The sequence below is a fragment of the Lacerta agilis genome, chromosome 7 (genome assembly GCF_009819535.1).
Source record: "Lacerta agilis isolate rLacAgi1 chromosome 7, rLacAgi1.pri, whole genome shotgun sequence".
NCBI lineage: Eukaryota > Metazoa > Chordata > Lepidosauria > Squamata > Lacertidae > Lacerta > Lacerta agilis.
In genome coordinates, this window is record NC_046318.1 from 73,582,473 (window position 1) to 73,607,037 (window position 24,565).

The 24,565-nt window shown below is 45.6% G+C and overlaps 1 protein-coding gene across 11 annotated transcripts in view; it reads right to left on the reverse strand.

Moving 5' to 3' along the window:
- Positions 1 to 24,565, reverse strand: part of MTSS1 (MTSS I-BAR domain containing 1) — a 140,048-nt gene that overhangs the window by 92,883 nt on the left and 22,600 nt on the right. For all 11 annotated transcript variants that reach the window (XM_033155828.1, XM_033155829.1, XM_033155835.1 and 8 more), the window contains exon 3: positions 21,697 to 21,770. In XM_033155828.1, the coding sequence (XP_033011719.1) occupies positions 21,697 to 21,770 (74 nt within the window). The remainder of the gene's footprint in view (positions 1 to 21,696; positions 21,771 to 24,565) is intronic.

Below are 24,565 nucleotides of genomic sequence, written 5' to 3' on the forward strand. Positions count from 1 at the left end.
GCAAAAACAAAAGCACCAAACTTAATCTCTTCCAGAAGTCCATTTGACTTCCAAAATGTTCGAAAACTAAGGCGCAGCTTCTGATTGGTGCAGGTGCCCCGGAAACAATAGCCAACAGCTGCATCAGACATTCAGCTTCCAAAAAACGTTCAAAAACCAGAACACTTGCTTCCAGGTTTTCGGCGTTTGAGTACCAAGGTACCTCTGTATGCCCATCTTCAAGTCAACTAAAACTGGGAGAGATGGAAGGACCAGGCATCATATACAGCCCACCAAACCTTTCACAGGCCACAACTACCTGCCCTGTGCACAAACAGGGCTCTTAACATAAAGACCCAATTAAGGTGTGGGCTGGTCACAGCAACACAAGATGTCAATGCTCTGGGACATCTTAAGAAGCAAAGCTGCGTGGAAATAAGAGTAGAGCTTGCTTCTGGAAGCACCACCCTGAACAATGGGTGGTGATCCCACCTTGCCCTTTCACCCAACACCTTCTGAAAGGACCACCCCATTAATATCATAACAGACAGCAGCCCTGTTGGCACATTTTTAACACGAGACCCCTTTGAAGTGTTACCTAAAATGTGCAGCTGGAAAATCCACCCTTAACCTGCAGCCTGCCATCACAGATGTTGTCAGCTCAACTCCCGTGTGCTCTCCTGCCTGTGGCCTCCGTTTTCAGAATGCATCTTCTTCCTCACACATCCAAGGTGATACCCATGGGGCCTGCACAGAGCCTCACACGAACCAGGTTTGCACCCCAGAAGCCTCTGCAACTGACAGTGTTCTGCGGCAGAGGTTCACAGTTTTCTGGGCAGACAATTCTAAATGCAAAAACCGATCAGTGAAAATTGAACGAACTGGAAAACCTCAGCCCTACGCCAATCAGAAACTGGTATCGCGCCTTCCCCCATTTTATTTTAGGTTGCAAATATCACAACCACCTTTCGGAAACGTTCGCTGCAGCGCACACATTCCCATAACTAGGTTACTACCCAAAACTCCCCAACTGAACAGCAGCAGCTGGGGGAAGACGAATGCATGAACTCTTCAACTTTAAAATCAGTGTGGGTTTCCATTGCCGCTCGCGGATTAAGCCCCAGCCGCACGAGAACGCGAGTGCGTGAACAGGAAGATGATTTGTTGCACTCCAAGCCAATTTTGGGCAGATAAACTGAGCATCCATGAAAATTAAATGCCAAGATCCCCCTAACTAATGAACGCTCCTTTCTTTTTTTAAGGAGCCAATTGCATCTTTTAATGCTTTAATTTATTTATAGTCCATTCATAAGCTACCAGCGAGTGAAGTTATGTAAAAATAACCTTTGGGAAAACGACACCGTGCTACAGCTCGGGGCCTCTAAGCTGAGCAGAGACAAGACACTGCCTTTTTGTGCTATTACAAGAGACACAGATAAGCAAGATATCCAGCACACAGATATCAATGACAGCATTGTCTGGGTCAGATATTACTTCCTTTTTTAGAGGGAGAAATGACAGTTCACTCTATTCTGATCTCTCTCTCTCTCACACCCCGCACTGTTTATTGAGATCGTCGTGGGCAGAGAGAAGAATTTGGGCCCCTCCAACTGCTACTCTATTGGCAGCACTGGGGGGGGGGGGGTTTGGTAAAACAAGAGGGAACCTGAAACCCACTGCCAACTGGGAATACTGCCTTTGCAATCCATCTGCTGTCCTTTTGTGTTATATGGGAGAGGGGAGCACCCATTCTCTGGACTTGCATTTCAATTCGTGCCAGAAAGATTTCAGAAAGGCATCTTTGTATTGGGGGGGGGGGGGAGTTTGCGCCATTGCGTGTCATGCCCTCCCCCCAAACATACATCTATCGCGACATGCACGTTTGCGCGGTATTCTGCTGCCGATTCACTCCCCCAAACAGACTCTCTGCCTGTTTCCGAGGGGGCACATGCAGAGCCTCTGCAGAGAAAATTGTGTTGCGTTCCCTTCTCGGAGGAAGAGTGGGGAGGGCGGGGGGAGATTACTTGCACACTGGATTGCGCCGTACTGTGAAATAAGCTCGGGCAGCTCCAGCGCCGAACTCCCAGGCAGCTCCCTTCATATTAGTTTCTATAGTAACCAGTCCCTAAGCCCTGGCACTCACAGCAGGGAATAATGCAAAAAAAATTCCAATTTTGCTTAGAAGTAAATGCTGCGAGAGGAGCAGTGTGAAACCATTCCAAACACCAGCGTTGCGGAGAGATGCTTCTCCTCCTGCCCTTTGCCAATTACCCAAGGCGATGCCAACTGGCTGCAGATTAGTGCCCTTTCATTTATTTTTTAAAGGGTGTTGGCTGTACAAGTTGAAGGCATGCACTGCCTTCGATAGGCATTAGTTGATTAATTGCATTTTTAAAATAATAACAAAACACACCCCCAAGCCCCCATGCTTTATGTTTGCTCTGGTTCCCTTAAGAAGGAAATTCAGGGTTGATGGACTTGCTGTTAACCTAAATAAATGGGCTTCTATAGTTGGACGTAAATGTGCATCTGTTGCTGCTACGTAATGCTTTAAGCAGCAGAAAGAGGATTGGATTCGCTTTCCCAAATTAAAAAAAAGAAAGAACCACTTCCTCAACATATACAAAATCAGGGGGAAGTCTAGCCTAGAATGTTAGAGATTGCTTTTCCTCTAAATATGGCAGACTGAATAAGCATGTTTCCAGTCCGAAACGACTTTGGTACTCAAGTGTACAGTCTGGCCAAAATATACACTGTGTTGATGTACTGATCATGTGGTTCAGCTCTCAGGTTTGGGGTATTTAACACTGTGAAAATATGGATTCCTGTAAGGAAGAAGTCCAAAACCAGCGCCTTCCACCACAGGCAATGAACTACCGATGGTAGGCTAACTGGAAGTCCATTCCTGCCACTTGGCCAAGGTAGAGGCCACCAAAAAATGTGGTTACGTGGTCACGCTCCACATGGAAGGATGCAATGTTTATACAGTACTAAGTTTACCATGCAAAACTGCTCGAATGCAACTCAACTGAAGTTATAACTAGTACTGTGATTTTTTAAGTTAACTATCCAGTGGGAAGAGGAAAGGGGTGTCACTGGTGCTATTTGTTGCCTTGAGCAGTAAATAGTTTTGTGGACAAGTCCTCAATGGGACTGTTTAAGCAACAAACATTTGCCCAAGGCAGATATTTAAGACAAAAATAAAAATCCGTGCGTAGAGTTTCAAGACTTGAACATGCAAGACTTTGGCTTAATATTCTGCTCAGATATAGAATCACCACAAATACTTGTTACTGGAAACCATAGAGGGGAGAGTGCTGTTGCTCTCAAGTTCTATTTGGGGCTTCCCATAGATATCTGGTTGGCCAATGTGAGAACAGGATAATGGACTAGATATGCTACCGGTCTGATCCAGCATGGCTCTTCTAAAAGCTTTGAGATTTTCAATGCATCTTTGCCTCTGTGAAATTTATAGAATTGTAGTGTTGGAAGGGACACCAAGGTCCATCTGGTCCAACCCCCTGTGATGCAAGAATCATAGCAAAAGAATTCCTGGAAAAAAAATGGACATCCAACTAGATATACAGTATATATACATATACAGTGGTACCTCCAGTTGCGGACAGGATCCATTCCGGAGCACCGGTCGGATCCTGAGGTTTCTGCATCCAGAGGGACAGCTTCTGCGCTTGCGTCAAAACACTTCTGGGCTTGCTGCTTTCGCAACCCGAAGTTTATGTTACCTGAGGGTAATGTAAGCCAAGGTGCTGCTGTATTGGTAAATCGTCTGAAACTGGCATGGCGTTCAGATCACGATACTGATTTCAGACATTTTGAGCTGGCAATAAATCACGGTGGACAGGGAGCTGTGATGTATTCCCAGCTCAAGAAGGTGCTGGCCCAGAAGCCCTTTTGAGGAAGCCCCCTCCAGCTCACACGAGCCAGGACAGTATGGGGGCTTCCTCAGCTATAGGGGCTGGTCGATGTATCTTGGCTACCTCTTCCTTCACTAAGGTGGAGAGGAAGAAGCAGCCAAGATACATTCCAGACATCGTGATATATCAGCATATTGTGACATTCAGCTGGTGATCCATCACAATGTTGAAAACCAGGTAATGCCCAGCCCTACACCCAACCTCTGCTTAAAAACCTCCAATGAAGGAGAATCCACCACCTTCAGAGGGAGACCGTCCCACTGTCAAACAGCTCTTACTGTCATAAAGTTCTTCTTAATGTTTAGCCAAAATCTCCTTTCTCGTCATCTGGTTCAGGCCCTACCTACAAGCTTGCTCCATCATCCATGTGACAGCCCTTCAGATATCTAAAGATATCTGAAGATCCTAACAATACTCACCTATCTTATCAGGTTGTTGTGTGGAATAGCAGAAATGATGGCATTTGCTTACCTCCCTCAGTTCTTGGAAATAAGAGTCTTTTCCATAGGTTAACACTCATTAACCAACATTGGCATTTGGAAATTGCTTTAGAGACAGGACAACCATCCATTTAAAAAAAATGGAACAGTGAGGGCCAAACTTCTTTTGAATATGCATCATAGATTCCGCTGAAAGGGAAAAATGGGGGCTGACTTACCGTCACAGCTAGAGCACATAAAACAGTAGAACAAATGTACAACACTAAGGGGTATTGTGACAACCCTGACTAAAGTGCTCCACGACGACAAAAAAACAACAACTTCTGGTCGTGCATGCAAGGAGAGCACACAAAACAGGAACGAGAGCTGTGCTAATGAGCCAGAAAACACTTCTGCAATGTGTTCAGAGAGGCAACACAGAGCACAGAAGAGCTTCAGCCTCCAGGGATAATTGGAATATCAGATCGTGCAGCTCAGGGATTTCTCTGGGAGGAAGACTCCATCACAAGAGGAGGGAAATGCCTAAGCAGGAACGCAAAACGCCACCGGCCATTGTGTTTAAGGATTAAACAGAGCTCTGGTTTTGATGTGCAAGTGAGGTCCCCAAAAGTCATTATAATCTCATGGCTGTCTGCGTCTTTGACCTCGCCTCTGCCTCGCTCTCTTTCCCCTCCACCCACCCTCAGTGGGTTTTGCCTGTCACAATTAAATCCTAGTACCTTTACTCTGCAAACCAAAGGATATATCAAGAATCTGTGTTGAAGTGAACCATTTTGCTTTATTACATAAAATCTGACCCAACAGGGCAAAAAAAATAAATCATTATTATTATTAACATTTTAAAAACTGAATTAAGACTCCACTGTGCTTCTTTTTGTTGTGCCCTTTGCTGTCTTTCAATACTAAATCTCTGCAGGTTGCCTCAACATGCCGCCTTCGGCCTCACGGAATTGTGGGCTCAGGGATTTTACTTCCCCTCTAAAACAATGCTGAATGTACAGTCCTGCATCCTTGCTCACCACAACAACAAAACTGATGCAGGGTGCAAGAGAGAGAGGAGGGGGAAGGAAAAAGAAGAACGCCTGGAGATGTGATTGAGAAGAAGATGGGTTGATTTTCTGCTAAAAGCAAATCAAAGCAACCTCTCTTTCTCTCTGACACACACACACACACAGAGAGAGAGAGAGAGAGAAATTCAGCAGATAAAATTAGAAAGATGCCTACGGTGAATGGGAAAACGAATACAAAGGCACACATTCAGTGCATTATTAAATTTTTAAAAGGTGCTGATAAAGGAGGAGGAAAGCAACAATGGGAAGAGAACAGAGCAGGTATTCTATTGAGACCCAACTGCAGAGCTTTTTTGCCTGCAAATCTCCCGCAGGTAGGAGTGTTGCATTGGGCGAGAAGGAGATGCTAAATTCCATTTCAGATAGTAGAGGGGCAAGGGAGAAGAAAGCAACAGCAGTTGCACTTCCTGTTTCACACCAGATCACTTAATGTCCAAAACTACTCGGTCAGCAGAAGCCACAGCAAGTGTCTCCCCACCCCCCACCCCCAACAGAATCCTCCTACCCAACTTCAGCCCATCCCCACCAAGCTACCTTTGGGGCTTTCCCCACGACTTCTCAATACTACTTCCCACTAAATTGCTACCTCTTCCACTTGGGATGTGCTCCCCTTACCAATCTGCTACCCTGACCATCTTCCCAAGTTGTCGTCCCCCTGCAAATACTGCTAGTCCCCTGGTTTTGTTCACCTCCCAAGCTCCTTCTCCTGGAAGCCAACCTGGATGCTGCCCCCTCGAACAGCCTGAGAGTCCCATAATACTCCCAATCTTGAAATGACACCCTACTCCAGGCATAGGCAAACTCCAGCCCTCCAGAAGTTTGGGACTACAATTCCCATCATCCCTGACCACTGGTCCCATTAGCTAGGGATGGTGTCATTGGATTCACCAGCCAGCAAGCCCAACCGTCAGACATGATGGGTATTGTGGTCCAACAACATGTGGAGGGCACTGGGTTGGGGAAGGATGTTGTAGGACCAATTCCGGGGTGCCTACCATAGCCCCCCCTAAGACTTTTTCATTCCTCTTCTCCCCCGCGCCTTGTGGGAAATGAAGTAAATCAGAACAAATATTGATTGATGCCTATCAATAAATAGCAGGTGACGTGTGTCTTTGGAAACGGTTGCTACCCAGTGCATCAGATTCGTGAAAAGAAAACCCTCTGATGTTTTGGTTCCTCCACTGCTGTTGCCATAGCATCAATTACCTGGCTTCTAACAGGAAAAAAATAATCGACAATGAAAATAGGCTTGAGGTTGCCCTGCTTTCTACTAAGGAAAAGCTCTGATAATAAAGATTTCACCATTACAGTCCCCCCTCACCCCATCTTCAAAAATGAAAAGAGTAAATGTTTCAAATAGGCAGCAATTTCGTACTTTCAAAAAAGTCAAATCTACCCCCACCCTTTGAACGTCCGTTTTCATCCCTTGATACAGCTAGTTTTATGGAACCAGGAAATTAGCCTAGCTGAGAAGGCTTACAAACAGTCAACGAAGGCAGCCACGTGGTTTTTTTTTTTTTTTAAAAAGAAAATCTGCCCGTGGGAAGGTTCTGGAAGCTTTAGGGCCTTCACCAGACACACACAAAAAGCAATTACCCAACGCAATTACCAGATATTGGGTGCAAGCAGAAAGTTACAACTACTTTCAATTCTTCACACACTCTACTCCAAATGAGAGAAGCTTGAACACAGACACTAGACACCATCCCAGAAAATGCACTGCAATAGCAGTGACCTTTTTTTTAGCCGTTGTGATCAAGGACCTCTATCCCGGATAACACATTACATCAACTGTGGGGAACCTCCAACCCAGGGGCTTAATTGGGCTGTTTACCCCTTGTCAGGGGTATTTAACTTATATGCAGAATTCATCATGCGAAAGGCTGGCCTGGATGAATCCCAAGCCGGAATTAAGATTGCCGGAAGAAATATCAACAACCTCAGATATGCTGATGACACAACCTTGATGGCAGAAAGTGAGGAGGAATTAAAGAACCTTTTAATGAGGGTGAAAGAGGAGAGCAAAAAATATGGTCTGAAGCTCAACATCAAAAAAACTAAGATCATGGCCACTGGTCCCATCACCTCCTGGCAAATAGAAGGGGAAGAAATGGAGGCAGTGAGAGATTTTACTTTCTTGGGCTCCATGATCACTCCAGATGGTGACAGCAGTAACGAAATTAAAAGACACCTGCTTCTTGGGAGGAAAGCAATGACAAACCTAGACAGCATCTTAAAAAGCAGAGACATCACCTTGCCGACAAAGGTCCGTATAGTTAAAGCTATGGTTTTTCCAGTAGTAATGTATGGAAGTGAGAGCTGGACCATAAAGAAGACTGATCGCCGAAGAATTGATGCTTTTGAATTATGGTGCTGGAGGAGACTCTTGAGACTCCCATGGACTGTAAAAAGGTCAAACTTATCTATCCTTAAAGAAATCAGCCCTGAGTGCTCACTGGAAGGACAGATCCTGAAGTTGAGTCTCCAGTACTTTGGCCACCTCATGAGAAGAGAAGACTCCCTGGAAAAGACCCTGATGCTGGGAAAGATGGAGGGCACAAGGAGAAGGAGGGCACAAGGAGAAGGGGACGACAGAGGATGAGATGGTTGGACAGTGTTCTCGAAGCGACTAGTATGAGTTTGGCCAAACTGCGGGAGGCAGTGGAGGATAGGGGTGCCTGGCGTGCTCTGGTCTATGGGGTCACGAAGAGTCGGACACGACTGAACAACAACAACCCCTTGTCAGATGTCCTATGTGCCAACCAGATGATCACTGGTGGTAAGGCACCTGACCCCATTACCCTATGCATGCACTGCTAGATGAACCAATGGTCTCACCTGGCTCAAGGCAGGTTCCTCTATATGCGTTTCAGACTAGTGCATTCCCACAACAACAAATTCATCTGACTTTCTTTCGCTTAATCTGAACACAACAGAACTTCAGTTTTCTGAGCAACGTAACAGTCCCTTTCCACAAAACGTATGTACAAGGCAAAGGCAAAAGAAGACCATGCGCAGCCTACATACAGTATTTTACAAGGCCCACGCATCACGGCAGCCATGTTGGTTGCCATAGCAATTCTTCTATCTATCAAGCTAGAAATACCTCCACAGCAGCGGTAATTGGAACTGCATTAATTCCCATTGGAACTATATCAATTCTTAAGCAAAACACAACACAACACAACACATCATCACAAGAGAAAGTATAGGCCTGTGCCTTTGTCAGTTGCCTCTTCCCACGCTAATTATGTTTAATACAGGCAGCACTGCCATCTTTTAGCCAAGAAGATATAAATATACCAGAATTCAGTTTCTCAGTTTTCCCCGAGAGTCACGGTTTAAAATAAAACGCCCCAGTTTCCTTTCATTCTTAAGCTTTTCCCCCTCCTCGAGAATTCTAATTTAAAAGGGAATGAGCAAACATGGCTGTAAAAACACCACACAAAATGAAACTGGGGGGGGGGGGGTCGACAAACCACAAAAGCACGCTGCAGGTTATAAGCAACTCAGCTCTGGATTAAACAGCTACATCCCAGAATACTAACAATTCTTCCCACTTCAGATATATGGATTTTAAAAAATATATTTCAGTATTCCCGTTATTAGTAAGCAGTCGCACAGGAGATGCATGACACAGGAGCGACTGAGAACCGTAATTGTCACAGGGCTAAACGTAGGAGACTTTCCCGGTTGCCAAGCTGGTCAGTCCCGATCAAAGGGTTCACTTTAGCCTTGTAGGGATAGGCAACTGAAGCCCAGAGACTCAGCCCAGCCCTAAAGATTCACCTGCCACCTCACACCCATCCAATTTATTATAGGCCTCAAGTACTCGCATGGGCAAATTGTTTTCTCCCAAGGCAGAAGAGGGCTGCAGCTAAGGTTCTTCCCCTACAATTCTCAGGTGCTCACTTGCCATACGGCAGGGCGAGTCAAGATGCACAGAAAGGGCAAAGTCTCTGCCAACACACTTGTGTGGCTGCCACCCTTTGTAAGGTAAGGGCATAACTGTAGTCTGACATCCTGATTTCCCGCAGTTATATACAGATACAGAGTTTGGCCTTCAAATGCATGCAGAAGAGAGAGCACTGAAGAACATTTTTGCATCAAGCCAGTGGCCCACCTAGTCCGGCATCCTGTTCCCACAGTGGCCAACCAGCCGTGTCGGAAACTCAGCTATATAAAATGGGTGCCAAGTAGCTCCTTAAACCAAGGATGCAGTCGCCAAAACAGAATGTCTAGTTGCCATTTTTGAGCAAGTCTTGTTTTTCAAATGATGGGCCAACTGTGGTTGATTCTCAGTTAAACATCTGACTAGTTCAGATGACAACCTTGACCTAGGTTAAGAACTTCGAGAACTTAAAGAAGATCCACGAACAGTCCACATATATATTGGAGCCAGTGTGGTGTAGTGGTTAAGAGCGGTAGACTCGTAATCTGGTGAACCAGGTTCGTGTCTCCGCTCCTCCACATGCAGCTGCTGGGTGACCTTGGGCTAGTCACACTCCTCTGAAGTCTCTCAGCCCCACTCACCTCACAGAGTGTTTGTTGTGGGGGAGGAAGGGAAAGGAGAATGTTAGCCGCTTTGAGACTCCTTCGGGTAGTGAAAAGCGGGTTATCAAATCCAACCTCTTCTTCTTGGACTATTCTGACCTCTTTTTCTTAATGGCCACTGCTCCTTCTCGTGAGGGCTGCACAGAAAAAGCAATTTGGTTCCAGAACTTCATTCCGAATGTGCAGATAAAATATAACTGATAGCATTCTACAGGATGGGGTGTTACCGTATTTTTCGCTCCATAGAACGCACCGGACCATAGGGCGCACCTCATTTTTAGAGGAGGAAACAAGGGGATTTTTTTTTTCTGATTTTCCTCCTCTAAAAGCCCTTGTGTGTGTGTGTGTGTGTGTGTGTGTGTGTGTGTTTTTGAGGATCAGCTAAAAGTTTTGCAGCTTTTTTTGCAAAGGGAAAAGCCCTGGCTTTTTTGAGGATCAGCTAAAAGTTTTGCAGCTGTTTTTGCAAAGGCAAAAGGCTTTTTTTAGGATCAGCTAAAAGTTTTGCAGCTTTTTTTGCAAAGGGAAAAGCCCTGGGTTTTTTCCCCCGAGGATCAGCTAAAGGTTTTGCAGCTTTTTTTGCAAAGGGGGAAAAGCAAAGCTCCTTTTGCAAAGGGGGAAAAGCAAAGAGGAAAAGCCCCATTTTTATGAGGTTTAACTCACATTTCTGAAAAATCTTAAGGAAAGGGAGCCATTTCTACAGTTTCCAGACAGATAATCTAATCAGCCAGTCACATGTCCTGGGGAAACAAACAACCTCCCTCTGCAGCACATTCAACAAAGGAGGGCGGGGCTGAAAGGGAGCCGGGGACTCTTATCTCTCTCCCGATCTCTTGCTGATCAGCTGCTGAGTGGGTCCTTTCAACACTCCCTTTTCCTTTGTAAAATAAAAAGCATGATCCTCTTTTGGCCCCTGGGCAATTCAGCTCCAGGGACCACCATTCGCTCCATAAGACGCACAGGCATTTCCCCTTACTTTTTAGGAGGAAAAAAAGTTCGTCTTATGGAGCAAAAAATACGGTAATCTGTGAAAACAGTCAAGATCCAGTGATCCCCAGGCATGCACCTTCAGATAGTGGAGATGCCAGGCACCATCCTGGCGCCCAGGCATCTTCACTTGGTTGTTAATTTCAAACAATGCCAACCAGATGCCTGTGGGAAGCCTGCAAGCGAGACATGAGCTCAACAACAATTCTCTCCTCTTGTGGTTTCCAGCAACTTGTCTTCAGAGGTGCACTAGTAGCCATTGATAGCTCTCCTCCATGAAATCTCTGGTCCTCTTTGAAAGCCAATGAAGCTGATGGCAATCACTGCATCTTGTTTACATCTCCTGGGCCTTTGACCTATGCCTGGTTCAAAGCCTGGCATCTGCTAAAGGATTCAAGGGTGAAGAGCTTCTTGCAGGGCATGTCAACAAGAAGGAAGCCCCCTGACTCATCGCCTGGTGACTGCAGGCTGCCCACCCAGGCATTGTGCTTTGTGATTCACTGTGTGATTAAGGCCCATTCTAATTCTATGCTTATCAATCAGCGGCACACATATAAAAAGGAAAGGGGGGGATTAAAGACCTACTTCAATAGAGAAGAGGAAATGAAAAAAAAATCAAAAGACTAAAGGGGGTGTTGAAAGGTTCGTTAACAATTGTGCTTTGAAGATCAATTGTTTGCTCCAGGGTAAGCAGCAGCTCTCAAATTATATTTCTATATATCTCCTAAATTTAGATACCTGAAAATGCAAGAAAGGAAGGGGGAGAGGAAGCCTAAAGAAGAGGCAATGCTATTTAATACTCTTCTCAGGCTCCCCTATGAATGTTTAATGCAGTCCGTTGAAAGAACGCCAACTTTATCTCAGGAGCTCCCAAACAATGAGTCAACATGATATCTCTCCACTTTTTTTGGAGGGGAGGGAAGACAATTTTATCAGGTCTTCTTTACTGTAAATTGAGTGGTACAGGAGCCCCTTTAAGACAATAGGGATTAAGATTGCAGTACACATGGAAGCCGACAAAGGTCCGTATAGTTAAAGCTATGGTTTTCCCAGTAGTAATGTACGGAAGTGAGAGCTGGACCATAAAGAAGGCTGATCGCCCAAGAATTGGTGTTTTTGAATTATGGTGCTGGAGGAGACTGTTGAGAGTCCCATGGACTGCAAGAAGATCAAACCTATCCATTCTTAAAGAAATCAGCCCTGGGTGCTCACTAGAAGGACAGATCCTGAAGTTGAGGCTCCAGTACTTTGGCCACCTCATGAGAAGAGAAGACTCCCTAGAAAAGACCCTGATGTTGGGAAAGATGGAGGGCACAAGGAGAAGGGGACGACAGAGGATGAGATGGTTGGACAGTGTTCTCGAAGCTACTAACATGAGTTTGGCCAAACTGCGAGAGGCAGTGAAGGATAGGTGTGCCTGGCGTGCTCTGGTCCATGGGGTCACGAAGAGTCAGACACGACTGAACGACTGAACAACAACAACAACAACAACAACAACAACAACACATGGAAGCAAAGCACTGCAACAACCACAGGTGATTAAGCACCACCACCACCTGCATGCAGCCCTTCTTTAAAAGAAATGTGGGGGGGGGGGGAAATACATACATTTCTTACCCACCCTTCATCCTAGGCTCCCAGGGGGAGGGGTAGAACCATTCAATGCAATAAAACAGCATTGCAATTAAGCCATCAAAACAACAATGCATTCCATATTCACTTTCTACTTTCTCTGCAGGGGTGGACAAGTTCTTACAACATCATTCCACCCAAAGGATGTGAGTCTTGAGCTACTAACAAAAAGCATGCAACGGTGGCGCTAGACCCACATGTGGAGGGATGGTACTAACATGTCCTGTCAGCACAGGGTTTGCCATCCCACTTTGCTACATGTGCCGCGCATCTTCCCAAAATCTACTCCAGAGGTTTGGGGTAACCCCGAGAACAGATTTAGGGGGCGTGCGAGGGGAGAAGGTTCCACTGCACAGGAAGAGAACCTCGCGCTGGAGGAACAACTGTCTCAGCACTAGGTGGGATTCCACCCAACAATTCTGTAATTTCTTTATTTTGAAGAAAATAAAAACCCTTTCAGGTAGTGATGCAAGAACAAGGCAAGCATATAGGGCAGATGGGGGGACGCAAGGCACACGAAGCAAAATGCAACCTTGCTACTGCTCTATTTTAAAGAGGCTTAATGTGGTTTTAATTGGAAGATTGCATTATGTTTAATGAGGAGGATTGCTAAATTTTTATGACGATTCATACACCACCTTGGAGGGGCAACTGTGTTCTAAAAGGCAGTCAATAAATCAAGAAATAAATCACAGAATCAGTGGATTGTAGAACTGGAAGGGATAAAATCTTCCAAACACTCATCATTTCACAAAGCTGTAGCTGCTATACGCACACAAAGTAAGTCGCATGTTGGCCAAGGAACTGAACAGGCTTCCGTTTATCTAAGACAGTCTCTCAGTTCAATGTTGAAGCGGCAACAGGACAAAGTTTATAATTCCTGTTGAACAGGAGCATTCTGCTAATATGGCACAAGGCAACTCACGCCACAAAACGTGGCACACATCTGTTCCCCATGATACCAAGCAACCCTGACCACCCCAACCCACAGGGGCTGGTCCAGGGGCATGGTGTGTGCTTAATGTGCTACTAGCCCGCAGGAAACCAGTGTGCATACCATGTGACTTGAAGTGATGATGACCAGAGACGTCCAACTGGACCGGAGTTAGAATTAAACAGCGCCTGATTTTGCTACCTAGCTCACCTCCTTAAGAACAGTGTTCAAAATTCCCATTGTTCTAGGTGCATTTTGTGACAGGGAATTTCATTGGTGTGAGCGGTTCCTGAGCTCTGGGCCTAAGATTTCAGATCAAAACTGCAGAGTGGAAGGAAAGGGGGACATTTTACTGCCTCCCCACTTCCAGCTACTCTCTGAAGACTGGAGTAGAGACCCTCTTAAGAATATTGGGGGGGGGGGGCAGGGGAAAAGACCAGACCATGTGAAAAATGAACATAATGTTTTAGCTGCATCTCAATCATTTTCAGCTCTGTATTCTTGTTACAAAAAAGTGCGCCTTAGACATTTGGTTGTTGTGCCCATAACCTAGGTTTAGGGTGCCATTTAGCTCCTAAGCTTTCATATCTCAGTTTCTAATACAGCTTAAGAACAAAACGAAACACAATACTCACCACTCTTGGGTCTTCCTCGTTGCTAATATGTGCTCTTTCCTCTCCACACCTGCTGCAGGAATTCCTGCATTTCGCTCTGTTACCTTTTCTTTTTCACTGGGCAGGTTCTTGAATTTTTGTTCCCAAGCTGAAGTTACTGGTTGCCCTTATGCATTTTGTCATTAGGTTATTATTATTATTGTGTAGAACGTAACTGGTTTTAGCATCTCCCTTGTGCATCTCCCTTGTTTCCATGAGTAAAGCGGCGGATAAATATTAACACAGAGATATTAAATATTGAATAAATAAATATTAAATACTGCAGTCGCTTTCTTTGCTGTTGATTCTTACTGAGAACTACATTTCCAACCAAAAAATAAATAAATAGCTCAGTTCTTGCAGATGCACCATTTGAAGTTAGCACCCGGATTTACTAGGAGGGGGGGGGCAAAAAGAATGATGTGTGGGGCAGATACCCCACCAACACGCAACAATGTCAACGTAACCTAAGAACATCGAGAAGAGCCTCTTGGTTCAGGCCAAGGCCCCACCTAGTCCAGGATCTTGTTCTCAAAGTGGCCAGCCAGATCCCAATGGGAAGCCCCCCAAGTAGGACACGAGTTCGAGAGCACTCTCTCCTCCTGTGGTTTCCAGAAACTGGTATTCAACAACCTACTACCTCCAACAGTGCAGGCAGAACGTAGTAGCCAGAGTTAGAAACCAATGATAGCCATTTCCTCTGTGGCATGTGGGTTTCTGGCAAATCCAAGGGATCTAGCCAGCACCTCCCCCCATTTTCCATTTTTGCCCCAGGGTTCCAGGTTTGGCACACAGGTCACTGGTTGCTGACCCCCTATTCTGGGATGGTCACAACTTGCTATAGTAGGCCAAGGACTCAAATCATTTTTTTTTATTTTTTTGGAGGGGGGGAAACCCAGGGTGCAGATCCAGTTCCTCAGCTGATACTGCCTCATCCTCGTGAAGCCACGCACATCACTAGCGGTTCAGAAATGAACTATTACGCAGACCTAACCCTGCACAGAAACATCTGCCAATTGGGATTCGAATTTTAGCAGGGCCACGCCGTAACTAGGCTAGAAAACCATAGCAGATATGCACCTTTATTCCCAAAGGCGCTGAATTTTCTGCAAACAGTGCGGGCTTCCTTTTTATTTGCAAGCTCTGGGAAGAAATTTCACTTGGGTAAATAAGCAAAATATTAAAGATTCATGAAGAGCTAGAGCAGAAAAGTCAGGCTGAATTCAGTCATACAGAGAAACTGTTCCCGATTCTAGAAACTGGAGTTTTCACTCTACACGCTACTTCTGACTTCATACAAATATGTACTTGGAAGAGGGAAAGACAAGAGAGTAGACAAAGGCCACAGGACACTGAAAGTAACTCTAGCTTTCCATTTAGGCATGTTACCTTTTTAATAATACAGTATGTGTACGTAGAAGTATTAGACACGAAGCAGTTTTCTTCCTGCAAAGTGAGCACTGATGAAAGTGAGGCTGACGAGGGTTGCTACAGACCGACAGGGATAAAATGCTTCCTTCAGCTAGAATGGCCAGTCCTTAAAATAGACTGCAAACTTCCCGTAAACAATAATGCTGCAAGGCAGCATTCAGCTTTAAAAAAACATTTTAACCAGGCAGTTTTCCATTAGGTTTTTTAAATAATTATTTAAAAAGAAAGCCCCCTCCCTTCCTTTTCTGCAATTAGGCATTTTGCGTTGTGCTGCGAAACAAGACACTTTTTAACACAACCGCGCATGCGCACACACCTGCGCATTTCCTCATCCCCGCTGGAAGGGCCACAGAACAGTGGTAGGGTACCTGCTCTGCTTGCAGAAGGTCCCCAGTATCTCCTGCTAGAGAAGATCCCATCTAAAATCTCGGAAGAGCTGCTGTGAGTCCATGCAGGCAATACTGAGCTAAATGGGCTAGTGGCTTCACTCTGTACAAGGCAGCTTCCTAGGTTCCTATGATACACTTGGGCCATTCCATTGTCACGGGTGGGACACTTTGACCATGTTTTTTGGTATTCACACATGTGTAACCATGTAAATAGGGACCCAGGTGGCGCTGTGGGTTAAACCACAGAGTCTAGGGCTTGCTGATCAGAAGGTCGGCGGTTCGAATCCCTGCCACGGGGTGAGCTCCCGTTGCTCGGTCCCAGCTCCTGCCCACCTAGCAGTTCGAAAGCACGTCAAAGTGCAAGTAGATAAATAGGGACCGCTCCAGCGGGAAGGTAAACGGCGTTTCCGTGCGCTGCTCTGGTTCGCCAGAAGCAGCTTTGTCATGCTGGCCACATGACCCGGAAGCTGTCTGCGGACAAACGCCGGCTCCCTCGGCCTATAGAGCGAGATGAGCGCCGCAACCCCAGAGTCGGACACGACTGGACCTGGTGGTCAGGGGTCTCTTTACCTTTACCTTTAACCATGTAAATATACCGTACATAAAAATTAACAACCAAAATTTAAACTATGTTCTTAATAAGATACTGAACATTTTACTAATTTTTTATTATTTTTATGGATATTTTTGACAATTTTACGGGTGGGACAAAAAAAAGGACATGGAGCTTGAGATAAGTTTGATTTATGGAAAAACTCTGAGTTGGGAGGTGAATCAATGATAAACTCAGCATATCTATTTAAATCAATGTTTATTGGTTACAACTATGCAATCAGGAATTAAGTTTAAGAAATTTAACGATACAAAATTAAGGAAAAAATGCTGTCACAGGTGGGACAATCATCAGAAAACTTTTAACTTGAACACTTCTGTGAAGACTACGTGGGTGGACTTTTGAAAAGAAGGTCCATAAAATAAACTTCTTTTGTCTTTAGCTTTTAAAAAAATGGTTAGACTGCACGTTTGGAATCTTCCTCACCAAAGTCCAGCGCTCATCTAGCATTCTTATCAGGCTCATTTTTCATGGAATGGCCCACTTGCTGGGCCGTTGCATTTCTCCTTTGAGATGCTACGCAAGAATGGGAGGAGGCGGCGCATAGGAGCAACGCATATGTTAAGGTGGCACATTTCCGCATGCATGAAGAGCATGCAACCTAGGTAATAGCCCTGCCTTAAGGCAGGTGTACGTACTGGGTAAATTGGGAGTCAGCTTGAAACAAAGGCAGCATGTGGCCTATGTCCACTCAGGGTATCCTCATCACCTTGGCACTATTGCAACCACATGCTAAGAACCGCTTCAGGGAAGCAATTTGCACCCAGCAAGACACCAATGTGCAGAATCACTGAGCCCAGCTACTTTCATGGAGGGATGGCATATATTCCTAGAAAGTAGTCACTTCCGATTGGAACTCTCATCGTGTGCATGTGAAGCAATCCTTTCAGAGTGAGAGATTCGCCAGAGAACTACAGACATGTGAAATCAGACACACATTAACAGCCGGAGCACAGAGCTATCAGGGGGCATTATTCCAAGTTCTGGTTCTATTGAGATGTGAAGTAGTTAAAAGTGTACACTCGATTCTCCCAGAGGCTTAAGTTTGGCCAAAACTGAGTACACGCTTCCATAAATAAATAAATAAATAAATAAATAATATTTATTATTTGTACCCCGCCTATCTGGCTGGATTTCCCCAGCCACAATAATGATAAATACGTTATTTCTGGTAAATGAGTCACCATAGGCACTAGGGGGCAGGGAAAATTTGTGCCCCAGGCTTTATAGACTCGTCTACCTATGTACTATCATCTGAAACCAAAGTAGTTGGCAGATTTGGGGTTTTTTCCAGCTCTCCTACTCCCCTATACGCCAGGGTGCTTCTCCACAAATAGCAACCAGCTTAAGAAGAAGAAGAGTTTAGATTTGATATCCTGCTTTTCACTACCCGAAGGAGTCTCAAAGCGGCTAACCTTCTCCTTTCCCTTCCTCCCCCACAACAAACACTCTGTGAGGTGAGTGGGGCTGAGAGACTTCAGAGAAGTGTGACTAGTCACTAGCCCAAGGTCACCCAGCAGCTGCATGTGGAGGAGCGGAGACGCAAACCCGGTTCACCAGATTACAAGTCTACCGCTCTTAACCACTACACCACACTGGCTCTCTCTACCACTCTTAGTACAGGGGAAACCAATATGGAGCCCTGCAGATGTTGTGGGCTACAATTAGCATCGAACCTTTGGCCATGCTGGATGGGGCTCGTGAGATTTATAGTTTGAAACATCTGGAAGGTGCCGTGTTGGCTGCCCCTGAGCTAGCATTGTGGAGAGAAAGATTCTAAACCAGCTGCTTTTCAGACGAGCTACTCTTCCACAAGTAGAAAGTTATTTATTTTGGGTGTTGGAAAACATTCCAATATGGAATCCTTTCACCTGCAGTGCACACACAAACACCCCCATCCGCATCACACGATCCTGCTGCACGTGAACACTGGCTGTGCGATACTACATGCTTTTAAAATAGCAGTTCTCCTCATCAACGCTACAACCGAACAGCTGGCTCAACCATTAGAGCCGTATTAAATAACTCAGCTCTTAATTAATTGCTCTATTTTTACCCAGCGTTCGCTAGACTTTGAAAGCAAGTCGCAGCGCCAAATGGGGCCTTTTCAGATCACAAAAAGGGCGGTATTTCACCCATTTTGTGCAGAAGCTAAATGAAGGCCTAATTCAAGGATTCTCGCCTCTCTTTCCTCCCCCGCAGGTGTTATGTTTATTCCGAGAACAACACAGCAGCAAAGGCTGCTTCTTAGAAACCAATATTTTGAAGACGACAATAAACCAGAAGAGCTTTGCATTTTGAGGGTTTGCCCAGAATATGCCGTTGTATTTTATTTTAGGAGTGTGCCTGGACTCCCTTCCTCAGTCTGGTTTGTTTGGGGCAGCATTTGGGGGGGGGGAGTGGAGGGAGAGAGAGAGAGAGAGAAAGATGCCTGCCAAATCTCTAAAGGGCACCTTTTGGCAAGAGGGCATCTTACAAGTTAAGGTGGAGAAACAGGTAATATAGTAGGAAGTCTAAAGCAGGCACAGGCAAACTCGGCCCTCCAGATGTTCTGGGACTACAACTCCCATCATCCCTGACCACTGGTCCTGTTGACTGGGGGTGATGGGAGTTTTAGTCCCATAACATCTGGAGGGCTGAGTTTGCCTATGCCTGGGTCTAAAGCCACCAGCTTTCGAATACATGCAATAAATTTGTTGGGATTTAGAGGCCTGTCTACCTCTCCTCCTCCAGCCCCTTCTTCTGACAGCCCCCACCAAGATGCCACATTAGGGCAGCACCGTCAACCACTGCTTTCATCACCACGAAATGCCTTTGGACATCGCAACGTCCCTTTCCCCCCACCTCTGGAGGCATGGCGCTGCAACATCACCCACAGCTCTAAGACAGAGGTTGCTAACCTGCAGCGTTCCAGATGTTGTTGGCTCGGTCCCAGCCAGAATGGGAAACGGGCAGGGATGATGGGAGCTGTAGTCCAATAACACCTGGAAGGGCCCTACTCCTTGAGGTATTGTGGTGGACGAAATAAATAAATTTATCTTTATTTTCTACACAATTTTGCAGCCGCACCCATACATAGAATCATAGAATCATCGAGTTGGAAGAGACCACAAGGGTCATCCAGTCCAACCCCCTGCCAAGCAGGAAACACCATCAAAGCATTCCTGACAGATGGCTGTCAAGCCTCCGCTTAAAGACCTCCAAAGAAGGAGACTCCACTACACTCCTTGGTAGCAAATACCACTGCCAAACAGCTCTCACTGTCAGGAAGTTCTTCCTAATGTTTAGGTGGAATCTTCTTTCTTGTAGTTTGAATCCATTGCTCCGTGTCCGCTTCTCTGGAGCAGCAGAAAACAACCTTTCACCCTCCTCTATATGACATCCTTTTATATATTTGAACATGGCTATCATATCACCCCTTAACCTTCTCTTCTCCAGGCTAAACATACCCAGCTCCCTAAGCCATTCCTCATAAGGCATCGTTTCCAGGCCTTTGACCATTTTGGTTGCCCTCTTCTGGACACGTTCCAGCTTGTCAGTATCCTTCTTGAACTGTGGTGCCCAGAACTGGACACAGTATTCCAGGTGAGGTCTGACCAGAGCAGAATATAGTGGTACTATTACCTCCCTTGATCTAGACGCTATACTCCTATTGATGCAGCCCAGAATTGCATTGGCTTTTTTAGCTGCTGCATCACACTGTTGACTCATGTCAAGTTTGTGGTCTACCAAGACTCCTAGATCCTTTTCACGTGTACTGCTCTCAAGCCAGGTGTCACCCAGTCACATGTCACTTAGTTAGGAATATTAGAATAGCAGAAAGTTGCACTACCAATAATTATGCATGGCTCACACATACATTTTTTTAGACGTGTAACGCAGGGGATGTTGAATCTATGGTTTTTCCCAAGTGGCCTTTTGTAGCATTGCTCCAGGCACCCCAAACCAGGGATATTACCTACCCACTGAAAAGCAGGAAACAGACACTGGCATAATCAGATGATGAAGAAAATCCACACAGCACTGCAGGAAGTTGGGCTAGGTGACTCTCGGGAGTCCTTTCCAATACCAGAATCAGAGTTGGAAAGGACTGTGAGGTTCATCTACCCCTGCAATGCAGGAATATCTTTTGCCCAATGTGGAGCTCGAACCCATGACCCTGTGATTAAGTGTCTCCTTCCTCCACAGACTGAGCTATCAATTCCACGATTCTAAGAGAGCCAAGATATATGCCTCTGGAGCAAATTAAGAATACACACACAGCAGAAGCCTCACCGTATAAGTAAAGACGGCGAACTGGGAAGGAAAGGTCCCTGGAAGACTGTCGCCTTTGCCAAACTGTACAGAATTGGCTCCGGCTTCTAAGTGTGAGACTGCCAAAAGCGCCAGGCTAATAAGAAGCCGCTCGTCTGTGGTGAGTAAGTAAGTAATTAGCTCTGGGCACTCAAGTCTTTGTAAACTGGAAATAGTATTTTACTCCTCCTTTCAGGTGGTCGTGAGCAGCATAGCCAAGTAAAATGAACTGCGGGCGTAACTCGCAGAGCTGCGAAACACATTTGCATTCTGCTCTCATAACACGCTCCAATATATTTCAGTAAATTCACCTCTTTTATTTTTAAAAAAAATATCTAACCCACCCTTTTCATTTTGGACCGAGATACCGTTCAGATGGCGAAATACAGCAGCGTGCCTGTTATTTACACCAGTCAAATTTCAATGACAGGTTTCTGGCTTTTCGGCTTTTTTCCAAGCCGTCTATTAATTTTATTTATTTATTTATTTATTTATTTAGTATTTCTGCTCATGTAGAACATATTCACACTTTCGAGGGAACGGGGGACTATTTCACAGATGTCTAACAGATTTGGCTGTTGGCAGGGTTTCAGAGAGAGAGAGAGAGACAGAGAGAGAGACCAGGAGAGCCTACTAATGTTAAAATCACACAATATTTTGCTCAACAGAATAAAACGCAACTCAGCCTTCGCCAAACTTCCTTCGCCAACCTGGCGCCCACCAACCACAGCCCAAAACATTTGGAGGGCACCACGTTAGCAAAGGCTGTTAAGAGACGCATCTGCTTACCACGGGTGTTGGTTGCCATGTCGGCCACTTTCTGAAAAGCATCCAAGAACGCCGCTGCTGCTACCACCGTTGTCCTAAAATACAAGGCAGATAATGCGACGTTAGAAACCGCAAGACACAGCTTATTTAGAACTCTGAGCACCAAAAAGGAAAATGCATTAGCATTGCAAACAGAAAAGAAAGAAGAGGAGGAGTTTGGATTTGATATCCCGCTTTGAGACCTCAAAGAAGTGGGACTAGCCCAAGGTCACCCAGCAGCTGCATGTGGAGGAGAGGGGACGCAAACCCGGTTCCCCAGATTACGCGTCTACCACTCTTAACCACTATACCACACTGGCTCTCTAATTTGAACTCCTACAAAATACAAAAGGGACTCTCACAGCTTGATTTGTACCCTAAATCACTTTCTTGCTTTTGGATGGCACCACAGAAAACTTGGCTTTTCTCCTGTTTTCTTACAGAGTTTACTTGAACTCAACAATAACAAAAAGATAGGTGGTGCTTCTAAAGGAGAGAGGGAGAACCTCTAAACCTTTTAATCTGTTGCTGAACTACATCTCCTATCCATCCCAGGCAGAACAGCCAATGGTCAGGGATGATGGGAGACGTAGTTCATCTGGAGAGCCAGCTTCCCACCATCCCTGAACACCGACCATCTTGGCAGGAGCTGATGGGAGAGTTCGGAGTCCAAGAACAAATCTGGAGGGCTACAGGTTCAACGTTCCTGCTCTGAAGAATGAAGGAAGGTACCGGTAAGTAATTATTCTGATATGCAGTGAAGAAATATTATCAACAGCATCCTCTGCACACATTGGTTTTTTGGGGGGGTGTACATCTAAGATGAGCAGCACCTAAAATCTTGACATGAATGCAAGAATCATGTGAGTTTCGTGGCGGCATCAGCCCAACTTCCAGCCAAGTCTACGCTTGGATGAAAAAAACTCATGTAGAGTATTGAAGCAGTCCTTGGACAGAAGAGAGAAGAACACAGAATTACAAATCCAAGCAATTACTGGATTTGAGTGGCATGTTTGACAACTAAACCATATTTTATAATGTTTGAATGTGTGCTTTAAAACACAGAGGGAGAGAAACAGTTCTCAAGCTTGTAAACGGTGCAGGGAAGGGGTTGTTGTAAATGATACTTGGGAGCCACAGATAGCCAACCTGTGCCCTCCAGATGTTGCTCAATTCCAACTCCCATCTGTCAGCATGGTGGTGGTGGGGGGAATTGTAGTTCAACATCGTGCAGGAGGCACCGCAATGGCTAGCACTGCTTTAAGCTGTACTCTTAAGATTCAGCGCGATCCTCTCCCAACGCTGTCGGTTCGTAAATTCCTGACCTAAAGGCGAAATTACTGCACCTGCTTCTCGGCCACCTATGGATGTTCCAGGCGCGAGTTACGGAGCAAGTTTCTGTCTCTTAAAACAGAAAGGAAGGCTCTCAACACCACTGCTCCCAGAAATAAATGGTCAGTCTAGAAAAGCTGGGGGAAAACAGCCTTTGAGGATAAGGCTTAGACCTCATAGATCTCTTCTGGGGATAAAAAGAACAGGCAAGAGTGCTGTGCATTAAGCAATGCAACAACAGGAAAGACCAGACTCCTGCACAATGGGCCCAGTACTTGTTTGATCAATGCTGGCTTATCTCTCACACCACAGGTGAAGCGCTATCCAGCAAAATGTACGCAAAAGCCCACTAGTCTCACGTCAGGCAAACCAGCGGCACAGCGCTGGGTACAGACAGGGAGCAGACCAGCCCTTCAGGACACTATGAGCCTGACACAAATCCCTGGCAGGGACAGATCTGTTTGCTCACACTGCAGAGCGGCTTCAGGTATTCTGAAGCAAATAGGGCCTCCACTTTACATTTAATTTAAGAGTCTTCCAGGAGGTGGCAATACTATGGGGCAAGGGGCAACAGCTGCTTCATGCAGGTGAATCTGGGCGCATCAACATGGAATGCCAAAGCATTCTGGCCCATGCAATGCCACCTGCCAGGTCCATTCTCCAATGGAAGCCCTGTTGGAGGAGCGGCACACGACTTCAATGGTGCTTGCACTGGGAAACTTCCTGGTTTATTACACTTATATTAATTTGCAGGAAGAGGGGGTACTAGAGATGTGAAGGCCTGTGGGGGAAAATATTTTTGAGGGTCTTTTTTCCATTTTTCCCTGTGGATTCCCCACCCCCCTCATCTCTAGAGGGGCACCGTTTTGGATTTTGGGAGTAAAAGCAAAAGTATAGCTTGAGTCCACCCTAGATCACCTGACATTGGATGACCTGCACAGTTTCTCCATTCCTGCATTGCAGGGGGTTGGACTAGATGACCCTGGGTGTCCCCTTCCAACTCTACAATTCTAAGAAGCTGAAGTGTGTGTGTTAGCATTTGGAGACCATGCACATCCCTACAGGGAGAGTCATGCAGGTTTAGCTTTGAGTGTTCCAACTCAAAAATGGGAGGGAGAACAGAGTTCAGCTGGACTTCCTTCTCCTCTCTTCTTCTTCTTCTGCTGTTGTTGTTGTTGTTGTTGTTGTTGTTGTTGTTGTTGTTGTTGTTGTATCAGTGGTTTCCTCTGACCAAGAAAACATGATCAGCAGTATTACACAAGAATGCATCTGTTGCTGGGCTGGACCAATTCAAAATTCAGGTAAGGTAACCCTCAAAAATATGACTCCCTCATGCTATATATATGTGTTTGTGTGAGTGTGAGTGTGAGTGTGTGTGTGTGTGTGTGTGTGTACTCTCATAACTAGCCTGGGGAGAATGTTCTAGCCTGACATGATAGTTCAATGCACAGGGAAAACAGCTGGAGGAGCATTCAAACAGTCACACACACACCCCATCACTTTCAGTCTTAAGGTGTAC